The sequence below is a fragment of the Pagrus major genome, chromosome 5, assembly GCF_040436345.1.
Source record: "Pagrus major chromosome 5, Pma_NU_1.0".
Lineage (NCBI taxonomy): Eukaryota > Metazoa > Chordata > Actinopteri > Spariformes > Sparidae > Pagrus > Pagrus major.
This window is the reverse complement of record NC_133219.1, coordinates 18,465,163-18,488,682: the sequence shown is the minus strand read 5'-3', so window position 1 is coordinate 18,488,682 and position 23,520 is coordinate 18,465,163. Positions and strand designations below refer to the sequence as shown.

At 39.9% G+C, this 23,520-nt stretch overlaps 1 protein-coding gene across 1 annotated transcript in view; it reads right to left on the bottom strand.

The window, feature by feature from the left end:
* The window catches only part of slc4a4a (solute carrier family 4 member 4a), a 57,578-nt gene that overhangs the window by 19,223 nt on the left and 14,835 nt on the right, over nt 1-23,520 (bottom strand). Inside the window, exons 5-9 of the mRNA XM_073465883.1 lie at nt 14,768-14,903; nt 12,525-12,685; nt 10,439-10,618; nt 6,622-6,698; nt 554-711 (exon numbers count right to left, since the gene is read on the bottom strand). Of these exons, the coding sequence (XP_073321984.1) occupies nt 554-711; nt 6,622-6,698; nt 10,439-10,618; nt 12,525-12,685; nt 14,768-14,903 (712 nt within the window). The remainder of the gene's footprint in view (nt 1-553; nt 712-6,621; nt 6,699-10,438; nt 10,619-12,524; nt 12,686-14,767; nt 14,904-23,520) is intronic.

The window sequence follows — 23,520 nt, the reverse complement described above, 5'->3', positions numbered from 1 at the left end:
GCCTCTGCTATTGGAAAATGGCATCCTAATGTTATTCACGTTCAAAACCTTATTCAAATGCCTCACAGGTACTTTCCAAGTGATTTTTTATGATAATAAAACTTTTAAAAGGGTGTTAAAAATGAGTATTGCCATAATGGTGGCACTTTAGTTGTTTAGGGCATAGTTATCTGCAACATTTCCTAGTTCATCAGAACTGAGGTAGCCTCTGCCAACCACAGGATATAAAGCTGCTTTATGGCTCTTTGGTTACAACAACACAGTCACAGAATTAACAGCAGCTGGACACTTTACAGACGTTTGTGTCATTGAATTACACTGTTATACTGGATTTCCTTATAATATAAGCCAAATGATGTTTTCCCCGTGTGTTTTTTAATATGGTATAAGTGTTCTGTCAGTGTTAAAACCTTAAATTATATGTGTAAGGCAGCCTGACTTGCACCGAGACAATTACTGTCTCCAATAAAAGTCTGGACTGGTGCATTTTCCTTCATTGAACTTTTGCACTTGAGGAATTCATAAATAGGAGCTCGTCATGAATCTCAGCCACCTTGTGGGAACAGGAACCTCTGTTAAGGCTCCCAGCATCACAGCTTGCTGCAGACGAACAAACGCCACAAACGGCGTGTCCAGGAAGTCCACCTCCCCCACCAGGACGTTGGAGGCCTCGGCGTCTCTCGGCAACTTCTTCATGAACTTGTTCCTCAGCTGAAAGGCACAAAAGAGAAGAACAGGATGAGACACTAAATGTTATGTTCTCACCAGCAAGCTACCCAATACAGCGCACACCGAATTAAGCCACCTATTTCAAACAGGACAATCCCCATTCAAGTTAAATACCAAATCATGAGGCTCCCATGGAACCTAAATAAGGCTGTATTTCTTTCTGTCTTGGCGGTGACAAGATGCATGAAAACGGAGGTCAGACACCTGCTGAGCTCCACAGGTTCAACATTTTACCTCCAAAGTCATGAGATTGTCTCTGGGGAGCTGTTTACCAGTCTCTGCTCTTTTAAACTCTTTTTCATCAAATGCGTTTTAACAGCTTCTCTGTCAACACCGACTCTCTTTAACTGCAAATTCAGCTGTGCAGTGAGTGAACATGACCTAACAGTGTAAATATGAATCCAAAGAATAAAGCTATTGTGTTGTTTTCTTTTTTCATTCTTTTTTAGATTTTTGAGTGTTCTGGCTGTAATCAGTTCTTCTTCTTGTGAAAATCAACTTGAAAAATCAGATCCTGCAGTGGTCCCCAGCATGATTGCTTACTCATGTTACAGGATTCGAGATTCAGATTTGTTATATCGTTACATTTTGCAATAAAAGTATTTCACTTCTCTATACTTTAAATCTGGGAGCGGTTTACATCACTTTACATTTCATTCCACAATCTGCTTCATATAATGTTTCTTATGATAGCGTGGCATGCTTGTGAGCCAACTGGGATCATTAATAAATACAACTTCAAAGACAATTAATCATAAACATTGAGATAAGATTGTCATGGAAAACTTCTGTGTTGTATATTAACTTGAAAACACCAGCGAGCAGGCGGGAAACACTGACTGAGTCGTAGCCAGCGACAGTTCATTTGACCTCTTGTGCTCTGGATGTCACATAAACACGCTTTACATCAGTGTTGGTTTAGCTTCTCTAACATCTCTACTCATCGAACAGTTTAAGTTTCAGAAATCAGAAATCAGGCCCACTGACAGTGTTCTTCCCCTCTATAATACGAGTGTGTTTGAGTATCATAAAGGTTAATTATAGTCAACCACTTAATCCCTCTAGGCACAGTCCATTTGCAACAACTACAGCAAAAAACATTAGCATTAAAAAAAGACCAACAAACATCAGCTGTTTGCTGTTCTGAATTTATAATCATCACAAGAGGATTCAAAGTACATACTAGATGTCCTGTCTGCACAAGCTGGTGTTTCTTTCGTTAAAGTTCTTATTTTACTTTATTTTACCACATCAGTCAACCGATATTCTATTTTCTGCTACTTCACACTCAAACTCACTTGTCTCAACATTTCAGCGTCAAATTGTCTACTTTTACGCCACTATATTTATTTGACAACGTTACTTTGCAGATTGCATGCAGCATCAGAGCCAAAGAGGCACATTTTCTACATTAATTTATTTTACTGACAATCAGATAAAAATAAACACACTGATTCTAATAATCAGAAAAAAGCTAAAAAAAACAACAACAAAAAAACAACATCAGATCCAATAATTGGCCAGGCAGGTAATTAGTCGTTGTTGATGTTAATAATTTCTAATAGAACTGCTCCATTCACTCACCACTGGTACATCATCCATGCTTATACAATCACACGACCATCTACATGAATGGATTTCTCTCATATTAAATGGCAGATATAAGAATCCAACAGACATGTACAATCCAGATTTCATCCTTCAATCTCAACATTACTGAGGACAATCTTTTCAAGAAGAAACTACAAAGATCTTCATAACCTCTACCCAATCGAGATAAACACGTTGATATGAACGGATTTCGGGAAGGTTGCCGACTATTATAACTTCAGGCTATAATATATGTTTTCCATGTGAAGAAAGCAGCACCAATGACACAATGAAGTTAGGTGGTAAAGAAATGTAACGTGTAGTTTTCACCAGTTTTGTTTCTGTTGTTAGGTTTCTTATATATTGTTGGGACATTTTTGGTTTTTTTTAATCATGTACACTTAATATTGATAACAGTAAAATGAATCACCTGTCCAGAGAACAGTCTGATAAGCTATCAAACTGAATAAGAGTGCAGGATGATGTTAAACGTGGCTTTAAACCTGTGCCAGGATTTGAATTGGATTAGCTTACAAGCAACACTGACTGGCTGCTAGTAAACAACAAACACCGTAAAACCGATTTAAAAATATAGTCAGGGAGCAGTTTCGTCATTCTGAAATAAATTCAGTGTCCACAATAAGATAAAGGAAAAATTTAATTTGGATAAAGAAGATTTGGCCTAATTTGTATCCTCTTTGAGAAGGAAAAATAAAAACAACAAATATATAAAAAAAGGGGGGGGGGGGGGACTGGCTGTCCATAAGTCACTTGTCATCATGCCTGCCTGCCATACTCCGATCACGTACTGGCAGGATCGCTGCCATCAACCTCTGAGGACTGAAATCCCATAAAGTTGTGACCTTCCACTGGTGAGATCCAAACAGATCCAATCAGAGGCTGTTGAGCTGTCTTGGCAGTAGGTTTGTCTGTAAATGATTGAGTCGAGAGGTTAAACCTGTGTAACCGCACACCCTGTCCTGTGTTCGATCTCTGCTAATCCACACCGCACTGTCCTCATAAACTACCTGAATCTGTTCCTGTCCCCTGTGATTCTCAACTGGCACCAGGAACAGATTCAGTTAACTCAGATATGAAGCCTGAAGTGTAAAAACTTCTGCCTGCTGCCTCCTTAAAAGTCAGTTCACCCACATTCCACAAAAACATTCTTACTTACCTCTAGCGGCATGTAGTCATGCAGATAGTTTAAATTACCCAGGTTTGAGCATATGTCTGAGATTTCTGCTTCCATCTCAATATGTTTTCAAAGGGACCATTTCTTTGATAAAAACTGGCTGTACGTTTCTTTCTGGATTAGTGGACATTATTTCCAGACAGATATTTAACAAGTGAGACTAGCGACAGGATCATGTGATATAGCAAATCCATCTAGCCAGGTTTCAAGCTGTTATTGTGACTGCTATTTTTGAAACAACAATGGCGGCTGCTCAGGCGGTTAGCGTAGCCTCTATAGAATCAGTTATATCAGAACTGGAGAGTAAATTTCATTGAAAGAAGAGCTAAGAATGGCACTTTTTCTCAATGGAACAGATATTTTCACTCTTCTCCAGACCGTTTGATTTATCAGCTGGTTCTGCTGGTGGTAGCGCTCTCCTATTGGTAATCTGATTGGTGGACATTAGACGGTGATGTATGGATGGTTCGTCCAGGCACCTGCCAAGTATTTTTTTAAATGCCAGTTCCTTTCGGCACCTTTCCAGATGGTTTGTGTCAAGTTAAACAGATGTTGCTGTTAAATGTTTTAAACGTTTTCAATGCTTTGAGCAACACAAACTAAATTCCATTTACTTCAGTTAGTTAGTGGTGTCAGATATCTCAAACATGGGCATCTTAAAACCCTGGCAAATAAAACTAAAACAATCTCTATGGTTAAATACCAATAGAGCTATGTGAGTTTGTCGTCTGGATAAACTGAGCCTTCAGTGTCAAAACCACTGCAGTATGACACATGTTTTTCGACTATGTAACACAATGATGGCGTTCTGGACAGTCCTACAATGCATCAATGAGGTTTTAATACATTTTAATTTAGAATTCAGCTTTGCACTTAATCTTACTCCGGTCTTTCAATGTGAATCTGCCCGGCAGATGTCTCTATCTCTATCTCCATCATATCTCTGTCGTCAAGCACCACGTTATCAGACAGTGTGGAAATGATCATTTGCCCACAGAGGAAACTTCTGAATGGTATTTATAGGCTGAGTGGGTGTGGAAGAGCTTCAGTTAAGGAGATGTGCTTCCTGTCTCGTTGTCTCTTCTGTACTCTATGTGTCCCACAGGAGGACTTACTGGATCGGTCTGACCTAATTCTCGTCTCCCAGAGGCCTGGTCTGGGATGCGACCATATGAACAAATATCTGCTGTAAACTGTGGTAATCCAGCTATTCCACCATCAGAATCAATGGAGCTTACAGTGTGATGTAACCAGTATGGAAAACACCAAGGGAAAATGGACTTGTTTGTTTTCATCTGCTGCAACAACTACAACGGCAGCAGATACGACAGTTTTCTGCAAAAGAAACTGATCCGTAAATTCATTTGTTTTGCTGCTTATCCAATTTTTAAAAGACACATTAATACTCAGATCTGAAAATGAAATGGGAATTAAGGAATTGAAAAGTCTATTCAGAAGCACAACAAAAAAGTTTGTGCATTGATCCCTGCAGAAGTGCATACTGAAACATCATGGAGTAGAGGATTAGGTTAAATGCAATGATTATTAATTCAGCACTTCCTCTGACCGGTGCTTTAAATCTTGTTCAGTTTATAAATCATACAATTTCTTTCTGACCCACTCACACACACTGGAATGGGGAAATATTTTAGGTGCTACAGTATTTTATTCTGCTATACATGTCATTTAACGAGACGGGGAGTTGATGTTGTGATATTCTTCCAGAAACATACTCGCCCATGAGCAGGAAAGATAAGATAAACAATACAAGCGGGTCACGGGGAAGTAAACATATTGCAATTGACAGAAATTCATTTATAAACATGGAGAGGAAAAAGAAAATAAACATTGATATCTCCTCTGGGTGTGACAGATAAAAGATGCAGTGTATCGGAAAGTTGTAGCAGAAGTAGACTGGAAGGGTACAAGCGTGTTTGCTTGTGTACTTTTAATTTTGACTTCATCATTAATTATTTTGTTCTCTCTCTGTTATTTGGTGCAGCAGAGACTCTCCGTCTTAGCGTCATCCTTACTGCAGCAAAATCGCCACACTTACCATTAAAGGAAAAGTTTATTCAGATTTTTCCGCAGAATCTCAATACACTGAGTAGAGATATTACACAAGGGACTTGGAAATAGTTTTACAGACTTGGCTGTGGCAGGTTCAGAGCAGCTGCAGAGGGCTGAGTGATGACGACAGCGGTTGGAACAATGAAATGTACTTTAGACAATGTTATCTCTGCTCTGAACCAGCGGCCACAGTCAGCGCTGACTCGTTCCTCCAGCTCTGCTGGGGCTGAGGGTACATCAGGCTAACAGCTGGCTTTGCAATACATGCCTGCAATTCTGCCCTGGACTTTGCTTGATACAAATGTAATTTACAGTATGTTGAAAAAATGACTGACTGATTTTACTTTTCAATCCAAAAGTCTTAATTATCCCTAAATATCTATTTCTCAATAATAGGCCATGCAGTGACAGTTTCAAGACTAATTGTTCAGTATAACACCTGGTTTAAATAGATATTAATGAGCCAATGGCTCTACTTGATTGGCACTGGTGAAGGCAACTTCATTTAGCTAAAACTTTGAGATGTTCGGAGACTTTTAAGACTTTTACAATGATTCTTGAAGAGATTTTTCAGATAACATTCTCATGGACGACAAAATATGTACATGTCTGCATCAAAATGTAAAAATGACTAAACCTTCAAAATATTTTCTGAGTTGTGTACTTTCATAATCCTACAAGTTTCCATCAATGTTCAAACCCAGAAAAATAGGCCTCTGTAATCTTTTGCAAATTACGTGTGCGTTTCATTTGGTCGCCTGTCGCTATAACTTCAATAATGTCAGAGAGTGGGGAAGGAAGTCGGCAAACGAGACTGAATGGAATAATGAATAAGAATAAAACTCATTATCCTGCAGAATAGATGTAGAATCGCCTTCAGAAACCCATCAACATCATTTTATAAAATTATTTTTTTATAAAAATGCCACCAGAGTTTAATTGACAGGTAATCTCTGGTGTCCGCAGTGCTGAAACACTGCAGCAAAAGCAGGAAAACAAGAGGGTTTCTCCACTGTTAAATCGTCAGGTTGACTCACCTGCTCTTTTTCTGGTTTGTCAGAAATGTCGTTCAGGCTGCTGGAGGTCAGGTTCCGGTGAGTTGTGGTGGGACTATCTGTTAAAACACATCAACCCTGAACAGTTAGACCAGCTTCACCTTCGCCAGGAACTGAGTACTGAGTGGAAAAAACAGATGGCAGAGATCCAAGAAAAGACAGTGGCCCAGACAGTTTGCTCCACATGCAGCGCCGAAAAGAAAAAAGGCAACAGCGATCTTCATGCAAACCGCAGACAGAAGAGATTTAGCTCACCATTAAACTCTCATCTATCTAATAAAGGCTGGAGCGCACCAGAGGACAAATTCCTTTCTACTTAACGATCAATAGCCTATTCAAGAAAACCTTTAAGTCCAGCTAAGAACAACTCAGATGTTCACTGACAGAGGGGACAGTAACTGGATCTGGATACATAAAATCCACTAAAAAATCTTGAAGACTATAGTACAACATTCAAAAACAAAACGTGCATGTTCACCTATCTTTAGTCCGGTATTAGATGTCGATAATGAGATGATTCTTCTTTGTCTGAGCTTGTTCCATTTGTGGGCAATTAAGATGACAAACGTAGTGCTAACTTTTAAAAATAATAATAATAATAATAATAATAATAATTTTGTGTTTCCATCCTTACTCTGTAAAAATGAATGAAGAGCTTCACTGAGAATATCTGATCATCTTAAGTGTCCATCTTTCGCATCAATGTCTTCCACTGAGTGCTTTCCTCATGTGAAGCAGGTGGACAGCAGACTCTGATTGATGCTCTGCTGACTTTTGGTTTCAGCTTGTCAACTCCAGCATCAGAGATCTGACAGCAGAACGTGACTTTACTCCAGTCCTGGAGCTGAGGTCAGAGATAAGGGACGGTTGTCCAGAGAGGTACGAATCTCAGCGAACGCAAAATCTGATGCCACTGTAGCCTTTCATGCATCTGCCCCCTGAGTATTGTGGGTAATAACATGCTTGTCAGTATGATGCAGCCAGTGTAAATGATGAAACTGTAGTGCTCACTGTATATAGAGTAGATACACAGGTAAGGGGGAAAAACAACTAAATTCAAGGGAAATACAAAATGGGATCAAATATAGGTGTAAAGTTTGGGAAAGAAAATCGCTTAAACTTAATAAAAAATGTTTTAAAAAAAGCCTAAACTGGCAGGGATGACAAACTATTTAATGACACTACTATATTAAGTACATAAAAATGACTTCTACTGTCCTTGTTACATTGAGTCTGAATAATAGATGTGGTTATACGTTATACTAGAGTTTGGTCACGTTCACACTGCAGCTGAAAGTTTTCCACTTCTGACTGTTTTAACTCACACGTGACACAAATCTGCAGTCACATTTTCAAATTTCCGTGTCCCGAGTCTCATGTATTGGTTTTGTACCAAGAAGCCAGATACTGAAGAAGCTGAACTTCAGCTAATGACAAAAAAATGATTTTGGCATCTTTGGCGGATTGGCTCGACCTTAAAGGGAACAAATGTGAACTCCAATACGAGCAGTGATTCAGAACTGGTCGGTGGTCTGCAGTGTGAACGTAGACTGGGTCCAGTGAACTTACTAAGCCAGTCCATGCTGGTACTCCTTTGGGACTGCAAGTCCTCCATTGATATGCGACCCGACAGGCAAGTCACAGAGTTCTCAAGAGGACTGCGAGCTTTTAGTAGCAGCAGCAGGTTATCAAGCCCGATCCAGGGAAGCAAAAAAGAGAGAACAGAGAGATGGAAGGAAGAGACAGCAGGAGAGTTGATAGATAAGCCCACTGAGCCAAAGCATGAGATTTGTTAGGAGAATAAAATCAAGTGGCTACTAAAGGGACAGTTCACCCCCAAATAAAAAAAAGTTTTTCTTCTTTCCTGGTATTTATCCATCTAGATCATTTCGGTGTGAGCAACTTTAGAAATGTCTTCTCTTGAATACAATGGAATGAAATGGCATTCAGCTTGCAGAGCTTAAAAACAAAAAAACAAAAAAATTTCTCTCCCAACCTGAGCATCTCAGCTCAGGTGGAGGCCATTAATGTTTACATCCACAAGCAGATGCTTGCTTCCTTCTGTGCTATGATATGATTGGTGGGTGTAGTTTGGTCAAAAGAAAATAGTTCCTACATGAAACTGCTCACAACAAGGTCTGTGGGTTATCTTTAGCAACAGCGTCATGATTTCTGGAAAGGAGGCGTTGCTGTTGCTGCAGAGTTCCATCTACTTACATTATATTCGAGAGAAGGCAGACATCTCTATGGCTGATATCTCCAGAAAAATATGTATTTTTGATTTTGGGGTGAACTTTCTCTTTAAAAATCTATTACAAGCTGTGAAGAGAAACATTGTGGTGAGATGAGTCGTGTCATTAAATCAGGTCACCATGGGTCACTGGACAGTAAAACTCTTACAGCACTCAAATGCTGTTTTAATAAACTGGGTGATGTACTTTATCCTCACAAAGTTCTGATGAATTAATGATTATTAATGAAACTCTTGATCTCAGCATCGCGATCATGATAAGAGGCTCAGGCTTTTCTGCGATGAGTTTCCATTTGAACACAGAAACAAAGTAGATCATGAACAGAGGGAGGCTTTCTTTAGATACAGTCATAAACCAGTTGCATAAATTTAATAGCAGGTAATAAATAACTTCACTTTCCAAAGACCCATGGCTGGTAACACATTAATTACATTGTCAACACTGTGAAACATCTAGTTACTCAATGTGTTAAAATCAAAGCACTCGTACACGTGGCGTTAACGTCAGTGAGACATCAGTGTGAGTTAAGGCCGTCACTTTGCTCACGTTTGAAACTTTAAATCTCACCGCTTTGGAGACTGATTGAATATTCTGCTTGGTGCTGCAGCCAGTCTTTTCTATTTCATTAACAAAGGATTTTGTGACGGAATTCATTTCAATGAGCTTTGCATGCAGAATACACCAGATTGATGTTTAATCCATTTCATAAAACAACTACAATCCTATCCAACTGGCCGATTTATCCAATTTCCATTACTTCTGTGTGCTTTTTGCATAAATCTGGATTCAGTCTCTGTAAAAAGACAAGATAACTTTCAGTGAAGCAAAGTGACAGCCCGTCCTGTGTGAGGAAAAAGGGTGTTACATTCTTTTTGTTTTTAAATTTACACCAAAATTAAAAGTAAATGATGTGAGAATCATATGCACATATACACATCAGCAACTTCAGAGATTTTAACCGCTGTTAATCATAATCTCTCAAGTTCATTATTAGTCATATCCTATCCAAACACTGTGTCAAGTTTTATGATTTGTCATGGCCCTGGACTTTTCTCACCAGTGTCATAAATTCATGTGCCAACTCTGATCTTTAGTGGTGAAATTTCAGCGGAAGTCAATTTGAAATGAGCTCCGTGTGCTCTCACCGGTGCAGACAAGATGTGTCTCTGACCAGTTCTGCATCTGTGAATGTAGTTAGTACAGTATCCTACAGTGAGTACTTCGAAGAGTGTTGTTAGAGTGATAACACCAAATGTTTGTGATGAATTAGAAAAAGGCATCTACAAACTTTAGTTTTGGTTGAATGATGGGTTTAGTGTGCAATTAGTAGAACTGCAGTAGCAGTAAAATTAAAGTAATTTGAGCCAACACCTTCAAAATAAAGTATAAGGGACGAAATATCTGATGAGGTCTCGGCATCTACTGTAGTAAGAAGAAGCTGGGATTTTAACTTCAACAAAAAAATCTAAACCAAACTCAGTGATTTTTTTTCACTACCATTTACATAAAAAAATCAGAAGACTGCACCAAACTGGCATCAGTATTACCGTTTTCCTGGTTGGAAAACAGCCTACTTGCACTGGAGACCGTCTTGCCGATGTCAGCCAGAGAGCGCAGGTTGGACTTCTTGGTCTGGTGACGATGTTTCCGTAGCAACGTGTACATGACTTTGTCCTTCAGCTCTGCCTTCAGCTGACCGATCTCTATCTGGTTGTCCGTGATCAGCTCTGAAGGTGCAGAGAGAGGGGAGAGACGGAAGAGGATGAGAAGAGATTTTTAGAGTTCTTCAAGAGAGAAGACAGTTTTGCAACTTGGAGTTCAACCACACTGCATTAAACACAACAACTTATACGTGCTTATTTTGTCAGAGCAATAGTTAAAAACACAAATGTATTCTTATCACTTACAGTGACATAAATGAGAAAAAAAAGAATAATTATTTATAAGGTTTTCATTTTGGCTCAATCTTTTCCCTCCATGCAACATTTTACCCAACAGCCTCACTGTAGTATCATGTCTCAAGGCATCTACTCATAAAGCAACATAAAAAGTCTCTTCATACTTGTAAGGACTCAATTAGTGCCTCCCAGACTGCAATGCTCCTGTATGAAAGTCTTCGTGGCATCATGAAACAGCTCAATCAAAAGGTCTAGCCTATTTTTAAAAAGAAGGTCGGAGGCCTGAATGCTGACGGATAGCAGCCTCGGGGAGTTTCTCTTCTTGTGGAGGGGTAGTGCTGTTAATGGCCCATCAGTACAGTCAGCTGGCCTCAAAGCAAGAGGCCCCGCTCCGCTCCGCCTGTCCGCTCCGTGCAGCACAGTCAATTACTTCACATTAATCACTCCAAGTGGTAACTCTTCCTCCTGCTCCCTCATGCAGACAAAAACGAAGAGGGTTGACTGTCCTCGAATTAGGAAGTTTTTATGTGACCATTTACAAACTACTGTTTGAGTTCCTCACTGTTCTAAGATACAGTGGGGTACAGGATTGGCTGGACTTCAGAGAGCTGTGGCCTTTTGCTACTCTTAAAGCAAAGAAGGGAAAAGAAGAAAACCTCTGAGTTATGTGTGCGATGCATCAATCCATAAACCTGCACGCAACACTACAGACCGGCTCTGAATGTCCTGTACATCACAGAGCAGATCAAATCAAACTGGCACACGGCTCTTGTATCACAGGCAGGAAGGTGCCGACCTTTATCAATGTCACTCTATTGTAAGAGTAAAAAAAAAAAAGACTAGTACACATTAAGATAACTAAAATGTATAATTTCACTGGAAATTGAGCAATATAATGGCATTATATAAAAATCTTTTGATTACTTTAACCTTTAGCTTGATTTTCTGCACAGCACCAACCCTGTATCCTGCAAATTACATTTACTCGCAACATATTTACGTTGGCCCCATCACTTTGGGAAAACGTGATGCTGGCGGGACTGTCTTATAACAATGACAAGAGATGTCATATTAAATGTATTTTTTATATTTACATAAAACACCTAATTTTTACCTCTGCCACGGAGGCTATGTTTTCAGCCGTATCCATTTGCTTGCTTGTTTGTTGGTTTGTCAGCAGGATTACACAAAAACTGCTGGACGGATTTCCATGAAACTTGGATGGCGGATGGGTCTCGGCCCAGAATAGACCCTATTAACTTTTGGTGCAGATCCAGACGAAGGGACTGATCCAGGAATTTTTTCTCACTTTTTTGAAAGCTACTGCGAGGAACTTTGATAGGCTATTTTGTCGATTTTGGAGGCCCCTGTGGACAAAAGTGGTTGTGTTTCCAGCCTCAAAACCCCAACATTTAATGTCAAAAATAAAATTATCCAACTGTTGTTTTGTAACTGGCTGACATACTACTCGCTGTTAATTGCGGCTGGGAACATATAAACACAGGCAGTACATTTTGATGTGGATCCTCGATCTGATGGGCTTAAATTATGGTTAAACGGTTAAGGGTGGTTTAAAATTTATCAGAATCAGAATTGTACCACAACATGAACATAATCTGCGTGGCACTACGATTCCTTCCAAAACGCACTAGACAATGCAAATTAACAATTTGCAGTTAAATGCAGCTTATCTCATTACAGAAAAAGATTGACGAGTGACCTGCAGTCAACTTACCGACAACCTGAGGCAGAGTGGAAGCTTCCAAGTCCAGCATGATGGTGCCCTTCTCTATGCACGTCCGCAGTTCAAAAAGGCTATGTAAGGACAGCGTGGCCACGTGGGGTTTACTCCAGCGTTCACCTCCTTTCTCTACCTTCTCCTCAAACTTGATCCACCTTGAGGGATTAAAAAGGGAGAGAAATGATTGGATTAAACCAGGAATTCGGACGATATACATCTAAACAGGGTTTGATATTAATTTATCTTTTTCTATATTAACTTGGGTAAGTTCTTACAGCATGTGGCAGTGCTATGCAGCACATCAAAGAATGATGGACTAAACTACAATATACAAATACAGATATTGAAATAAACTGAGGTTATTTTCTAAACCAAAAAAGTAAGTCTCTTGGGTGCTTATATTGTGTCACACAAGCAGGATTGATGAAGTTGATGCCAAATTTTAGCAGGCGACTCACATCTTTCACACTGAAATGGTCATGTAAATGGTAAAACTGAATTATCCTTTAATACAAGCACTTAAACTGTCTCTTTGTCAGTCATTTTATGTGGTTTATCTTTAAAGCCACATCAAGTCTAAGTTTAATGCACAACGGTAGGTGAACAGAAAAATACCTGACTGGGCGGACAGTGTGTGAGAATTCAATCCTCTCTTTTGTGAATGGTTGAGGTAACATGATCTGCTCTGAAATTCAGAAGCAGTGTTAACATGTCTGTTGTTTCTTAATGTGTATATTTAATCACTCCCCTCTCTCCTCCCTCAGAGTCAGGGAGATGAGAAACTGAACAGGCTGTGAGCAGTTGTTTCTATACCAGGGTTTTATTTGGCCAGTTTGGCTGCCAAAATTGCACTTGGCGGACAGCCAGCACTACCCAGCACTTGTGAGATCTTTTATTCATTTTGAGTCCCCCGAGTGCACTTGGTGAGACACTGGAACGGGTCTTAATCTCTGCAGTGATTTGCAGAATAAAACATTTGACATTAAAGACACAGGATTGATTTTTTTTTTCACCTTTTGTGAGCAATATATAAGAATAAACACTTTTGAAGGGTCTGGACTTGCTGCCCTCTTTTAACCTTTTTAGCCCTGCTGATCCTCTTGTATTGATTTCTTATTCAACTTTACTTTTGACTGCAGGGAAATCTTCCATCATGGGAAGAAAAATATTTTCTTGTAGTTATCTTTCAAAATCACTGTGTGTTGTTGTCCAAACTGTTTTACTGATTTATTTCCCCTCTATACTGGATAAAGTACAGTTAATTAAGAATTATAATAAATCCTACCTCATACCTTGAGAACAATCCCTGGTAGATACAGTTTTGGACTGTTTGAGATCATCAGGTGTTTTTTTCCTTGTTGGCTGACATGACATGATCAACCAACCAACCTGGTTCAATCCAGGTTAAACTAAGGTTTAATTCTTCTGAATGCTTCTGAATTTGCAAATAATGACAATCCCTCACCAATATAGTATTAATGTCCTGTGTAGAAGTGAGATATTTTGTCAATATCATGGTGGGAAAAGACTTTCTAAATACTTTTCAACTACCACATCGCCTTATAAAGCCTTCCTGAGTTAAAGAAAAAGCTTGTTTAAAGTATACTGAATGGCTTTGACAGCAGAGTTCTTCAGTAGAGCTCCTCTGAAAATCATTCAACCAACAGTGAAGCAAAATGTAACTTCTATCTGTGGTATAATTGGTCAGAGGTTTGGATAACAAATTGACTCACTTGGAGTCTCAAACAGCAGCCCAGGGATCCAGTTTCCCCCTGAGAGAGCTTCACTCTTCACATGCTAATGATGTATAAACAATCATCCCATCTCTAACCCATCCCATCCCACTGGTGGGCCACACAAGAGAAACCTGTGGGCTCACTTTATATGCCGCTCCAAATTCAATGCACGCAGCAAGTTCCCTCGTGTTTAAAGAACGGATTTCGAGACTGACAACTAGCTGAAGTTTACAAATGTTTGTTCAGTTATTTGCCTCTGGGATGAAGGTTTAAAACAATCTATGCACAAAGGTTTTTAGGTGAACTTGAAGAAACAGATTTGTGCATCGTCAAAATAAAAGATGACAGGATTTTATTGTGTAGATGACTTCACTGTCAACTGTATAAAATGTTTTTGAATGACTGAGTTTAAGGCGATCGAGAAAGTTTCTAATAATCATAACTGTAAAATCAAAAGGGGCAAATACAGGAACTTTGAGGGTCTGAGACTGAGGTCTTTACCTGGCCGTCTCCTTCCACTCCATCTCCTGACCATCCACCGACAGGAGCTCATCCAACTCAGTGAAGAGTTGTGGGGGCGCAGGGCCGTCATCCTCCTCCCCGAGGATGAAGCGGATCCTCTCGGCTGCAGGCGAGACTGTGGAGAGAGGAAAAATACTGCGGTTCATAGGCTGGCAGTGGTGCCCGTTGGGCAAAGGTTTGGGCTCAGATTTCCCCTCCTCAGCTGGACCCTTCCAGTTGACCTCGGGAGGAGGTGGAGGTGGTGGGATTTTCACCATGACCTCCTCTTCTTTCTCCTCAGTGTCCTCTTCCTTTTCCTCTTTCTCCTCTTGGTTATTGTTGTTGTTGGACATCTTTAAAAACTCACTGACCCCCCCTTTACTCTCCAAATCAGATGGCCCAGGGTATGCTCCTCAGATAGCAGTCGGCAAGCGACACAAGCTCACCGAGTCCCAAAGCCGAACTAGACCCTCATTAAAGTCTTGGGTGGAAGTGACGGTCGCACTCAGCTGCCTGCTCGAGCACTTTGTGAACCAGGTAGGAGGGGGCCGATGGGGTTTAGGGGTCCCCTCAGTGACAGTGTCCCCACAGCTAGCCCCTTCCCCTCTCTGCCCCCTCTGTTCAAACAGGCCCACGCTATTGGCCCTCCAGCCTTGGCAAGCTGCCCTGGAGCCCCTCATTAACAATTAGGAAATGGTTTCACAAACTGGCCTATTCTCTAACAGAGGCTTGGCTTTCCTCCCCTTGTCTTCTCATTTGAATATTTAGAGAGCAACACAAACAGAATTTCAACAGGACTGATACATAAATTAGACTTTTCAGTGCTATTCAAACATGCTGTAAATGGTCGACACCATCAGGGCTTGTTCCAACAAGTGAAAACAATATTTGAACTTTGAATGAGAGCCCGCAAACAGTCACTGCCCTCTTTCATGAAAGCAGGCCCATGCATGTAGAAAACTGTACACAGAGATTATTGTCATCAGCAAACAACTACACAAGACCAGCACATCATTAGAGCCTCTGCTTCGTCCTGGAAAAGCTCACATAAATGAAACAATGACATCAGACAGCTACTGTGAAACAGCTACAAGATGCTCATATACTGCTCAGCCAAACCTTTAGCCAACAGATATTTTAACATATGTCCACTTATCATAGCAAAAATAGCATAGATGTAACTACTAACACTGATGAAGGCTGATCTCCATTTAAAGACTGGTTGCACTAGCTATTCATAAATCCATTAAACTTGAACGCAAAGTCTTTCCTAAGTTCTAAGCAACTACTAACTAGTTTCAAGCTAGCGAGTTATTAGGCTTAATGTGGTTGCAGCATTAAAATTCAAGAATATCTTAGCTAGTAGTAGCTAGCATGACTTCAGAAGAAAAAAACATTCAATTTGTAAAGTAATTAAAAAAATCTTCATTATTAAACAGCATTCATTAACTTTTAGGCCAGATAATTTGACCATATTCCATGTTATGTCTTTCCTCTACACTCTTTATTTACTCTTCATGGCTCATATTAGCAAGCTTATGTCAGCTTTGTCAGTTGGTTGAGTGAGGTACACAACCATTACACCTGTCAGTTAATCAGCGTGAATGTTAACAACTAATCTCTACATGGGAATTTTTGTAAGATTTAGTCATGCATAAAACTCCACTCAGTAAGCACATTTGTTAGAACTTTAGGCGCAGTTTGAACTTGCGAGCCGCTGGTGCAACCAGCTCCTGGAAAGCTACACAGGCGTCGTCTGGATGATTAGACCTTTTTTTGCGAAGCTACAGCATGCTGGGAATTAGGGGAAGTCACTGACCTTTATAAACCAACAGGACTTACAAGGTTGTAATTGACCCAATACGTGCAAACAAAGCTAACAAACAAACAGCCTTGCAAAGAGTTCCAATCAGGCCGAATAATAATAATCACCTGTGTGGGTTTACCATTTTGTTTCTTGTTATGACAAGTCAAAAGGCTGTTAATATCACTGTCACTGGGACTCCTGCTGTGATGATGCTGGAGAATGACCAAGTGGATTGTCAGCAGGTGGAAATCAATTCATTTTCATCTTGTCTGAGCAAGCAGAGCCGAATCCCAGATAGAAATGCTGTGGCTGTAAATATTCATTGTTGATGACTTTAGACAAGTATTTAAACTTTTTCATGTCAGGACCGCTGAACTGATAAGAGTTTTGCTTCTCAATATGTTATCACAAAAAATGAAACTAATCCCATGATCAAAATAGTCAAACATTCTGGCATTGTTTTACCTATGGATGGAATTACAGTGAAAATAAATTATTCCCTTTATTTTACTGGAGACCCAGAACCCCCTCAACGACCTAAGGGGGGTCACTGGACCCAGCTTTGAGAACCACTTCTGGGCATATAGTCGCGATGGCTCAGGGTTAAGGATTGCACTGAAGGTGAAGCACAAACGCATGTGTGCATGTGTGTGTGTCTGTGTGTGTGTGTATCTGTGTGTGTCTGTGTCTGTGTGTGTTATAACAACAAAGCTGTCTGATCTGATTGCATAACACTTTCCTAATACTGTGGCACCAGAGTGTTGACTGAAGCTATTGAATATTAATATTTTAAATATTTTTGCTAAAAAAAATGCAGTTATTTAATGTTTGTGTGGACTTTTAATATTGTTAGTCTAAAAAATATAATAATAAATATAATAATAAAATAGTATGTAGTATGTAAAAACTGTAATGGACCCAAAAACTTAGAATAGAACTTATCCGGCCCTTATAAGACAAATTCCTTAAAATCTCCAGATCACAGAGGAAGGACAATAATTCAGGCTAACCTAAGTGTTGAGTCTTTAACTGGACTTTCTTGCATTTGAAATTTAGACATTAGCACACATACAACACTTAACCTTTTATCTCCCGCCAAACTGAGTCATAAATTCATTCATTCATTCATTCAGTCAGTCAGTCAGCAATAAGCGGCCAAGCAGTAAATGAGGTGAAGGCATCTTTTGTGTTTTCTGCAGCACAGTAACAACAACAGCAGGTACGAGCCAGACAAGCAGCTGTAAGATTACTAGGTGGGGGATAAACTGTCTGCTGGCACACACACATACACACACTTCAACAAGCTGCAACTAGCTTAAGTCACCGCAACCTGTTTAATAACACCTTAGGTGGAATAATTTACACATGCGTTTCACACATTTAGCTGACACTCACTTCCATAGTGATTTACGCTGATTACAGTAAACATTTAAAACAATCTTTAAATACCTATCTGGCCAAAATTACATGCAAACAATAGCAAGCAGTGCAGGCTGAGGGTCAAAGCCTCAGGGGTGTAGACTCACATTGCATAAAAAAGCAATTAAGAAATACAGTAAGAGCAGGGAGGGAAAGATGTTTTTGCCCCTGTATTAGCAGGGAATAATTTATCATGCAATTATAATTTTAATAACAATCCACAACAATTAAATTGTTATTTTCTTCCCTAAATCAAGGTGAAGACATCCCTCTGAAGGAGACACATTATCTTAGTAGAAATAGAGTTTGGCACAAGATTAGGAAATGCTACTTGACACCCAGTGTTCACAGCTGGCACCTGTAAACACTCACCTACTGCAAGCTCAAAGAGCAGCTCCTACATTTTAAATTTACAGCTACTACTAATTACAAATTGAAAGTTAGCATTCACAATATTGTATGGGAAAGATGAAGGAAGGGAAAGAAACTATGCAAAACTCCTGTCAAGGGACATCAACAATGTTAAGTCAAAAATGAGTTCTCTGAAGCTTCATCTAGTACACAGTAGGTTTCCAAAGGGATTTACTAATTCTTCATGAAAAACTGATGCTGTCTATCCTTGCTATCCAGCAGAAAATCAAGCTGGTAACAAGCACAGTGCTGGTGTCAATGCAATACTGTCCCACTTGAGTAGTTGCTAAGAGAGAGGAGAAAGGTGGGAGGGGTGGGTGAGAAGGGTTAGGGGTGAGGCTCGGTGCAGAGTGAAAGCAAAGAGGGGTGAGAGCGAGCACGAAAAGGAGGGATAGAAATGAAAATCCCATCGTTCAAGCACAATTTCAAAGCTCTGTGTGCTCTAGCCAAGAGCCATGGGCATACAAAGAGGACTTTGTCCCAGCAGCAGAGGCTCATGGGATAGGGGATGGAGGAAGAATGCCCGCTGCCCGGCAGAAAGCTTAGTGTGGCTGCCACTAAAGGCCTGTTTAGTCCCACTCTTGACATGCATCCTACACAAATACCTTCCATCTCTCTGACCTTTTTGAAAAATTCAGTACAGTAAATGGCTACATGGGATCTAATAGCACGTTCATTGTTTGTGACTGTACGTGCAATGATAATGCATCTCTGCGTCACCTCGTTCAAAGCAAAGAGAGGATCACTGGAGAGTACACAGGAAATGCTTTCCATGCCACAAAGTCTAACATTCAGTATGCAGGGCAGCTAGCACAGAGGCAGCAGAACAGGGATTGGGCTGAATGCAGAGTAACACCCAGAGGGCGATTCATTGAAAACACAGTATTTATACCCAGAACACCAAGCTCTGGTATTTTGTTGTGAAAGCTGAGGTGGGCAAGTTCTGATGAGAATGTAACAAATACCAGCTGGGGGGACAGAACCTGAAAAGACATGACTACTTCAGGTAAACTGAAGGTTCAACCACATCCTCTCCATGAACAGCACAATGCCCTGTGCTGACAGGTCTTCGAAAGTACTACTGGATACGTAAAAAATAAAAATAAAAACAGTAGCTTACATATAATTGACATCAGGATTGGCTGGCTGGCTGGCTGGCTGGCTGGCTGGCAGGCAGGTTGGCTGGTTGGCTTTAGAGCCACTTTGTCTTACAGAGGATTGATTTTCATTCATGATTGGTTTAAAGTTGTTCTATTGCCTTGTGTAGTGATCTGTATATCGGATCAAATAAATGTTTATGTTAGTGCAATCTTAAGATTAAGTGTAAGATCTCCAGAGTCTAATCAGAGAAAGTGTTTAATGACGCAAAATCAAAGCATTTGCTAACTGAAGAAAGTGAGTAAATGAGTAAATGACAAGAGAACAAGAATATTTAACAGAAGAGCTGCCAGAAAACTGTTCAAGGACCAAAAGATTCAATCAACTTCTTGACAAAGTCAAGATTTACAAAGACAGTTCAGAAACAGTACCATAGATTCAAGCAGCAAGACCTTATTTCCAGACTCACAACTGTACACCCATGACAACAATCCAACACAGAACACCATGTATTCCAATTTCCTCACTGACACAAGTCTAAATGCATCAGAAAATATTCTATATCGGTTGTTTCCAGCAGAAAATACACCTAGAAGACATTAAATATGCACTTGCAGGCTGTGGATGAGGGGACTTTGTTGATCTAAGTGTCAATCAATAAAAATTAACTCATCATAACAATAACTCATGTCCAGAAAGACACAAAGTCAAGAAAAATGATGTCTTTTCAAGGGTTTAAGTAGTTTATCCAATCAATAGCCAAAGACCTTTTCTACTGATATAATTCACTCTTCCGTATGACGCTGATGAATTTCTCCAACAATCTGTTGCTCTGTAGAAGGTCTAGTCTCACAACTCCAGACCATTTCCACAATGTTTGCACTGTGTGAGTTCAAGAGAAGGTTTTACAGAAACTGCTATCGCTTGTGAAAACGATGTTTATGATCGTATGAATGTCTTACACCAACCAGAATCATCAAGGGAAGGCCGCTGGAAGGACACTGTGTCCTGACCAGACATGTAATCAACAGAGTCATGGACAGTCAATGTATACTTTAATTTTGTAGTGACAAATGTAATGTCTCTTCAATTTAGATCCTTAGTCTCAGGGAAAATATTTGGATCCAAATAGAGCATATCTAGCATTGTGTAAAATCTTTCAAAGGCAATTATAGTTTACTTGAGTGATAGCTGTAAATGTTAAGGGCTGCAACCCATAATATTGTTGCCATGTGATGTGTGTAGCTCCAAAATGTCAGCTTTTCAGGAACCAGAAAAAAAACAGCCAGCATTCTACCTCGACCTTTGTATTTATCTAATCAATTCTGAAAGTCCTCGTAAATCTCAGGCTTTCACTTTCAATTCTGAGAGAAGCAGGAATGGTTGCAGGGAGGCAAGAACATTCAGTTGGCATTTACAGATTTAAATCTTTTTTTTAAAAAACAATAAAAAACTAAATACATCGCAGCTCTTGCTCTCCCTGACTTCGGGAAATTAAACCTATTTGTATGAGAACGAAGTTTCTAAGTAATCTGTGTAATCCACTTTGAGAGAGCGTTTGATCCTACTAAAGAAGAGGAGGGAAAGCTTTGGAAAAAAAACACGCTCATCAAAATGAGCAGGGGTCAAATGGCCCCGCGGTGGACACACATATAACCACGAGGAGTGACTTGCAGTCCCTGCAGCGTCCATCTGACCAAACAAGAGGATTTCAGCCCAGACAACATACAAGGGCCTTCCCCTGGGGGCAGCCATGTTTCCCAGAGGGAGTAAGACAGAGCAGGGCAGTAAATAACAGTAGGACATTAGGTATACTGCATGCCTGGCAGTTTTTGCATGGCTGACAGATGCCTGCAGATTTGAGTTTTAGTTAACAATAGCAATGATTGGACAATCGGTGAAAAACTGAACGGAATAATATTAAAATCTAAATGGCTATGAATGCAACTTTATTTCTATTGACGATAATATTCATGATGTTGGACGGTCAGCAGGCTAGCTCACTAGCTTTCCCAGATAGCCAGCTACATGCTAATATGGCGAGTTTGACCCTGAGAGGTCAGCAAGCTAAACAAGATACTGACAGGTATGAAAATTGTGTCAGTCAAAGAGTATGCTCTGGCCTTCACAGTAACTACATGTCAAGCCAACTGAACACCAATGGGAGCTGATGGAGTGTAGTGGCCACGATTATTAAATATCATCTGAAGGAATATCTTGATAATCTCTCCAGTAGAGTTCAAAGATTTAGATAATCTATGAAAGTGATTACTGGAACTGTTCTGGTGGCTCACGGTGGCCCAACACTTTACAAAAACACTTTGTATTGTTTTTTTCCATTTATATTAGATTTAATGAGCTTTTAACCCTTAGCCTTTTGTATCTGAGCTTCAGTACAAAGTTGTTAAATCCATGACCAACTTTGCCCACCCGAACGTTATCATAATAAAGTGTATAAATTGCACTTGCTATTGGTAACATTGCAAAAATCATCTTATGTTGTCTGATGGCGTGCACGACTACACTTGTAAGTCTTAAATAAAGCATTGGAATCTTTGCCATCATTCATAAAGCAGATGCATCTAACTGTATCTTTTCTATATCTCTGCCCTCTTTGGTTTAATTCAGCCGATAAGATCATTTCCGTCTCTTCCTCTGAGAAATGTTTGTCTCAGCTTAAACTCCAGTCTGCCCCAGCAGACTGCAGGTGGTCTCAGACACATACTTGCCTTCCTTATGAGTGCTATTTTTCTTTGAGGGGACTTGTTTATATTTTTATGGAACTGCCAAAGACAGAAATTACCCCTGTTAGTGAGGATATGCTGCTCACAGTCACAGATGTGTTATTTTTTTATGCAGTGTGTGTGTGTGCATCACAGCAGTTCCTCTCCATTTTTTCTCTACCAAAACAACGTGCCTGACTCTTATTCATTGCATAAACACAGACACAGTGTATTATGATCAAGACAACACATATTTCCAGCAAATAACCTTAAAATGAACTAGTGGCAACAGTGTACTTAATGGTTCACATCAAATAGAATATAATTGTACAAAAGTCTGTTTACACACAATAAAGTTAATGAACCGGCCACTGCACAACAAAACCAATTGTACTTTCTGCTCTCTATTTGTGTGACGCCAATTCACTGCGATTTTCATAAACACCTCAATATCACGACTGATTTTTACCAAATATCCACAGCTACATGCTATTTCACCCCTATGAACCAGCAGAGTGCCACAGTGTTGACTGCTAACAACACGTCAATGCGCACGCCCTGCTGCCAACATAGTCGCATTTTCCATGAATGGAGAATTACCAATGTTGCTGTAAACAAACCGAGGTGTGTAGGGTTTCGCACATGTTTATCTCCGCATGAGATTTTTTAGGAATCACAGATGAGATTTTACCCTTTGACATACATACCTATTTGATATCATGCAATGAAGTTTGAAGTTGGATGATTTGGAGTGTACATCTTAATATGGATCAGAACAGACAATCAAGCTGGAATTTACAAGTTAATCATTCAAACATAATCATGCATATTACATGCATTTCGTCACTTGGCAATTACGAAACCACCACCACGATTAAAAAAAAGGCAACCGACAACATCCAAACACTCCTCGACGACGTTGTCCAGGCAGTGATCCACCTCACCTCCAAATACAGGCAGCAGTTTCAATCTTGTTAAACCAAGTGTGAGCAAATGAACCAGCAAGGCCAAAGAGTAACTGCAACGCTGTTTACTCTGGAGTATTTACACCACCAAAAACGCAGTCTTCATGGCCCCACGGACACGATCCATTAGCACTGGCGGGTACAACTGCATCCCTGCTAGGTCAGTGTAAATGCTCAGTGTCCACACACTTTGGTTGAGGCTTAGGGATAGGGTTAGGCTTTACAAGAGGAAAAACAAGGATAAATTAGTCTGATATTTTGTTTGAATAAGAAAATACAGACAACAACTCTACGACTACCAGCAGCAAAGAACCATCTTCAGGGTCGTTA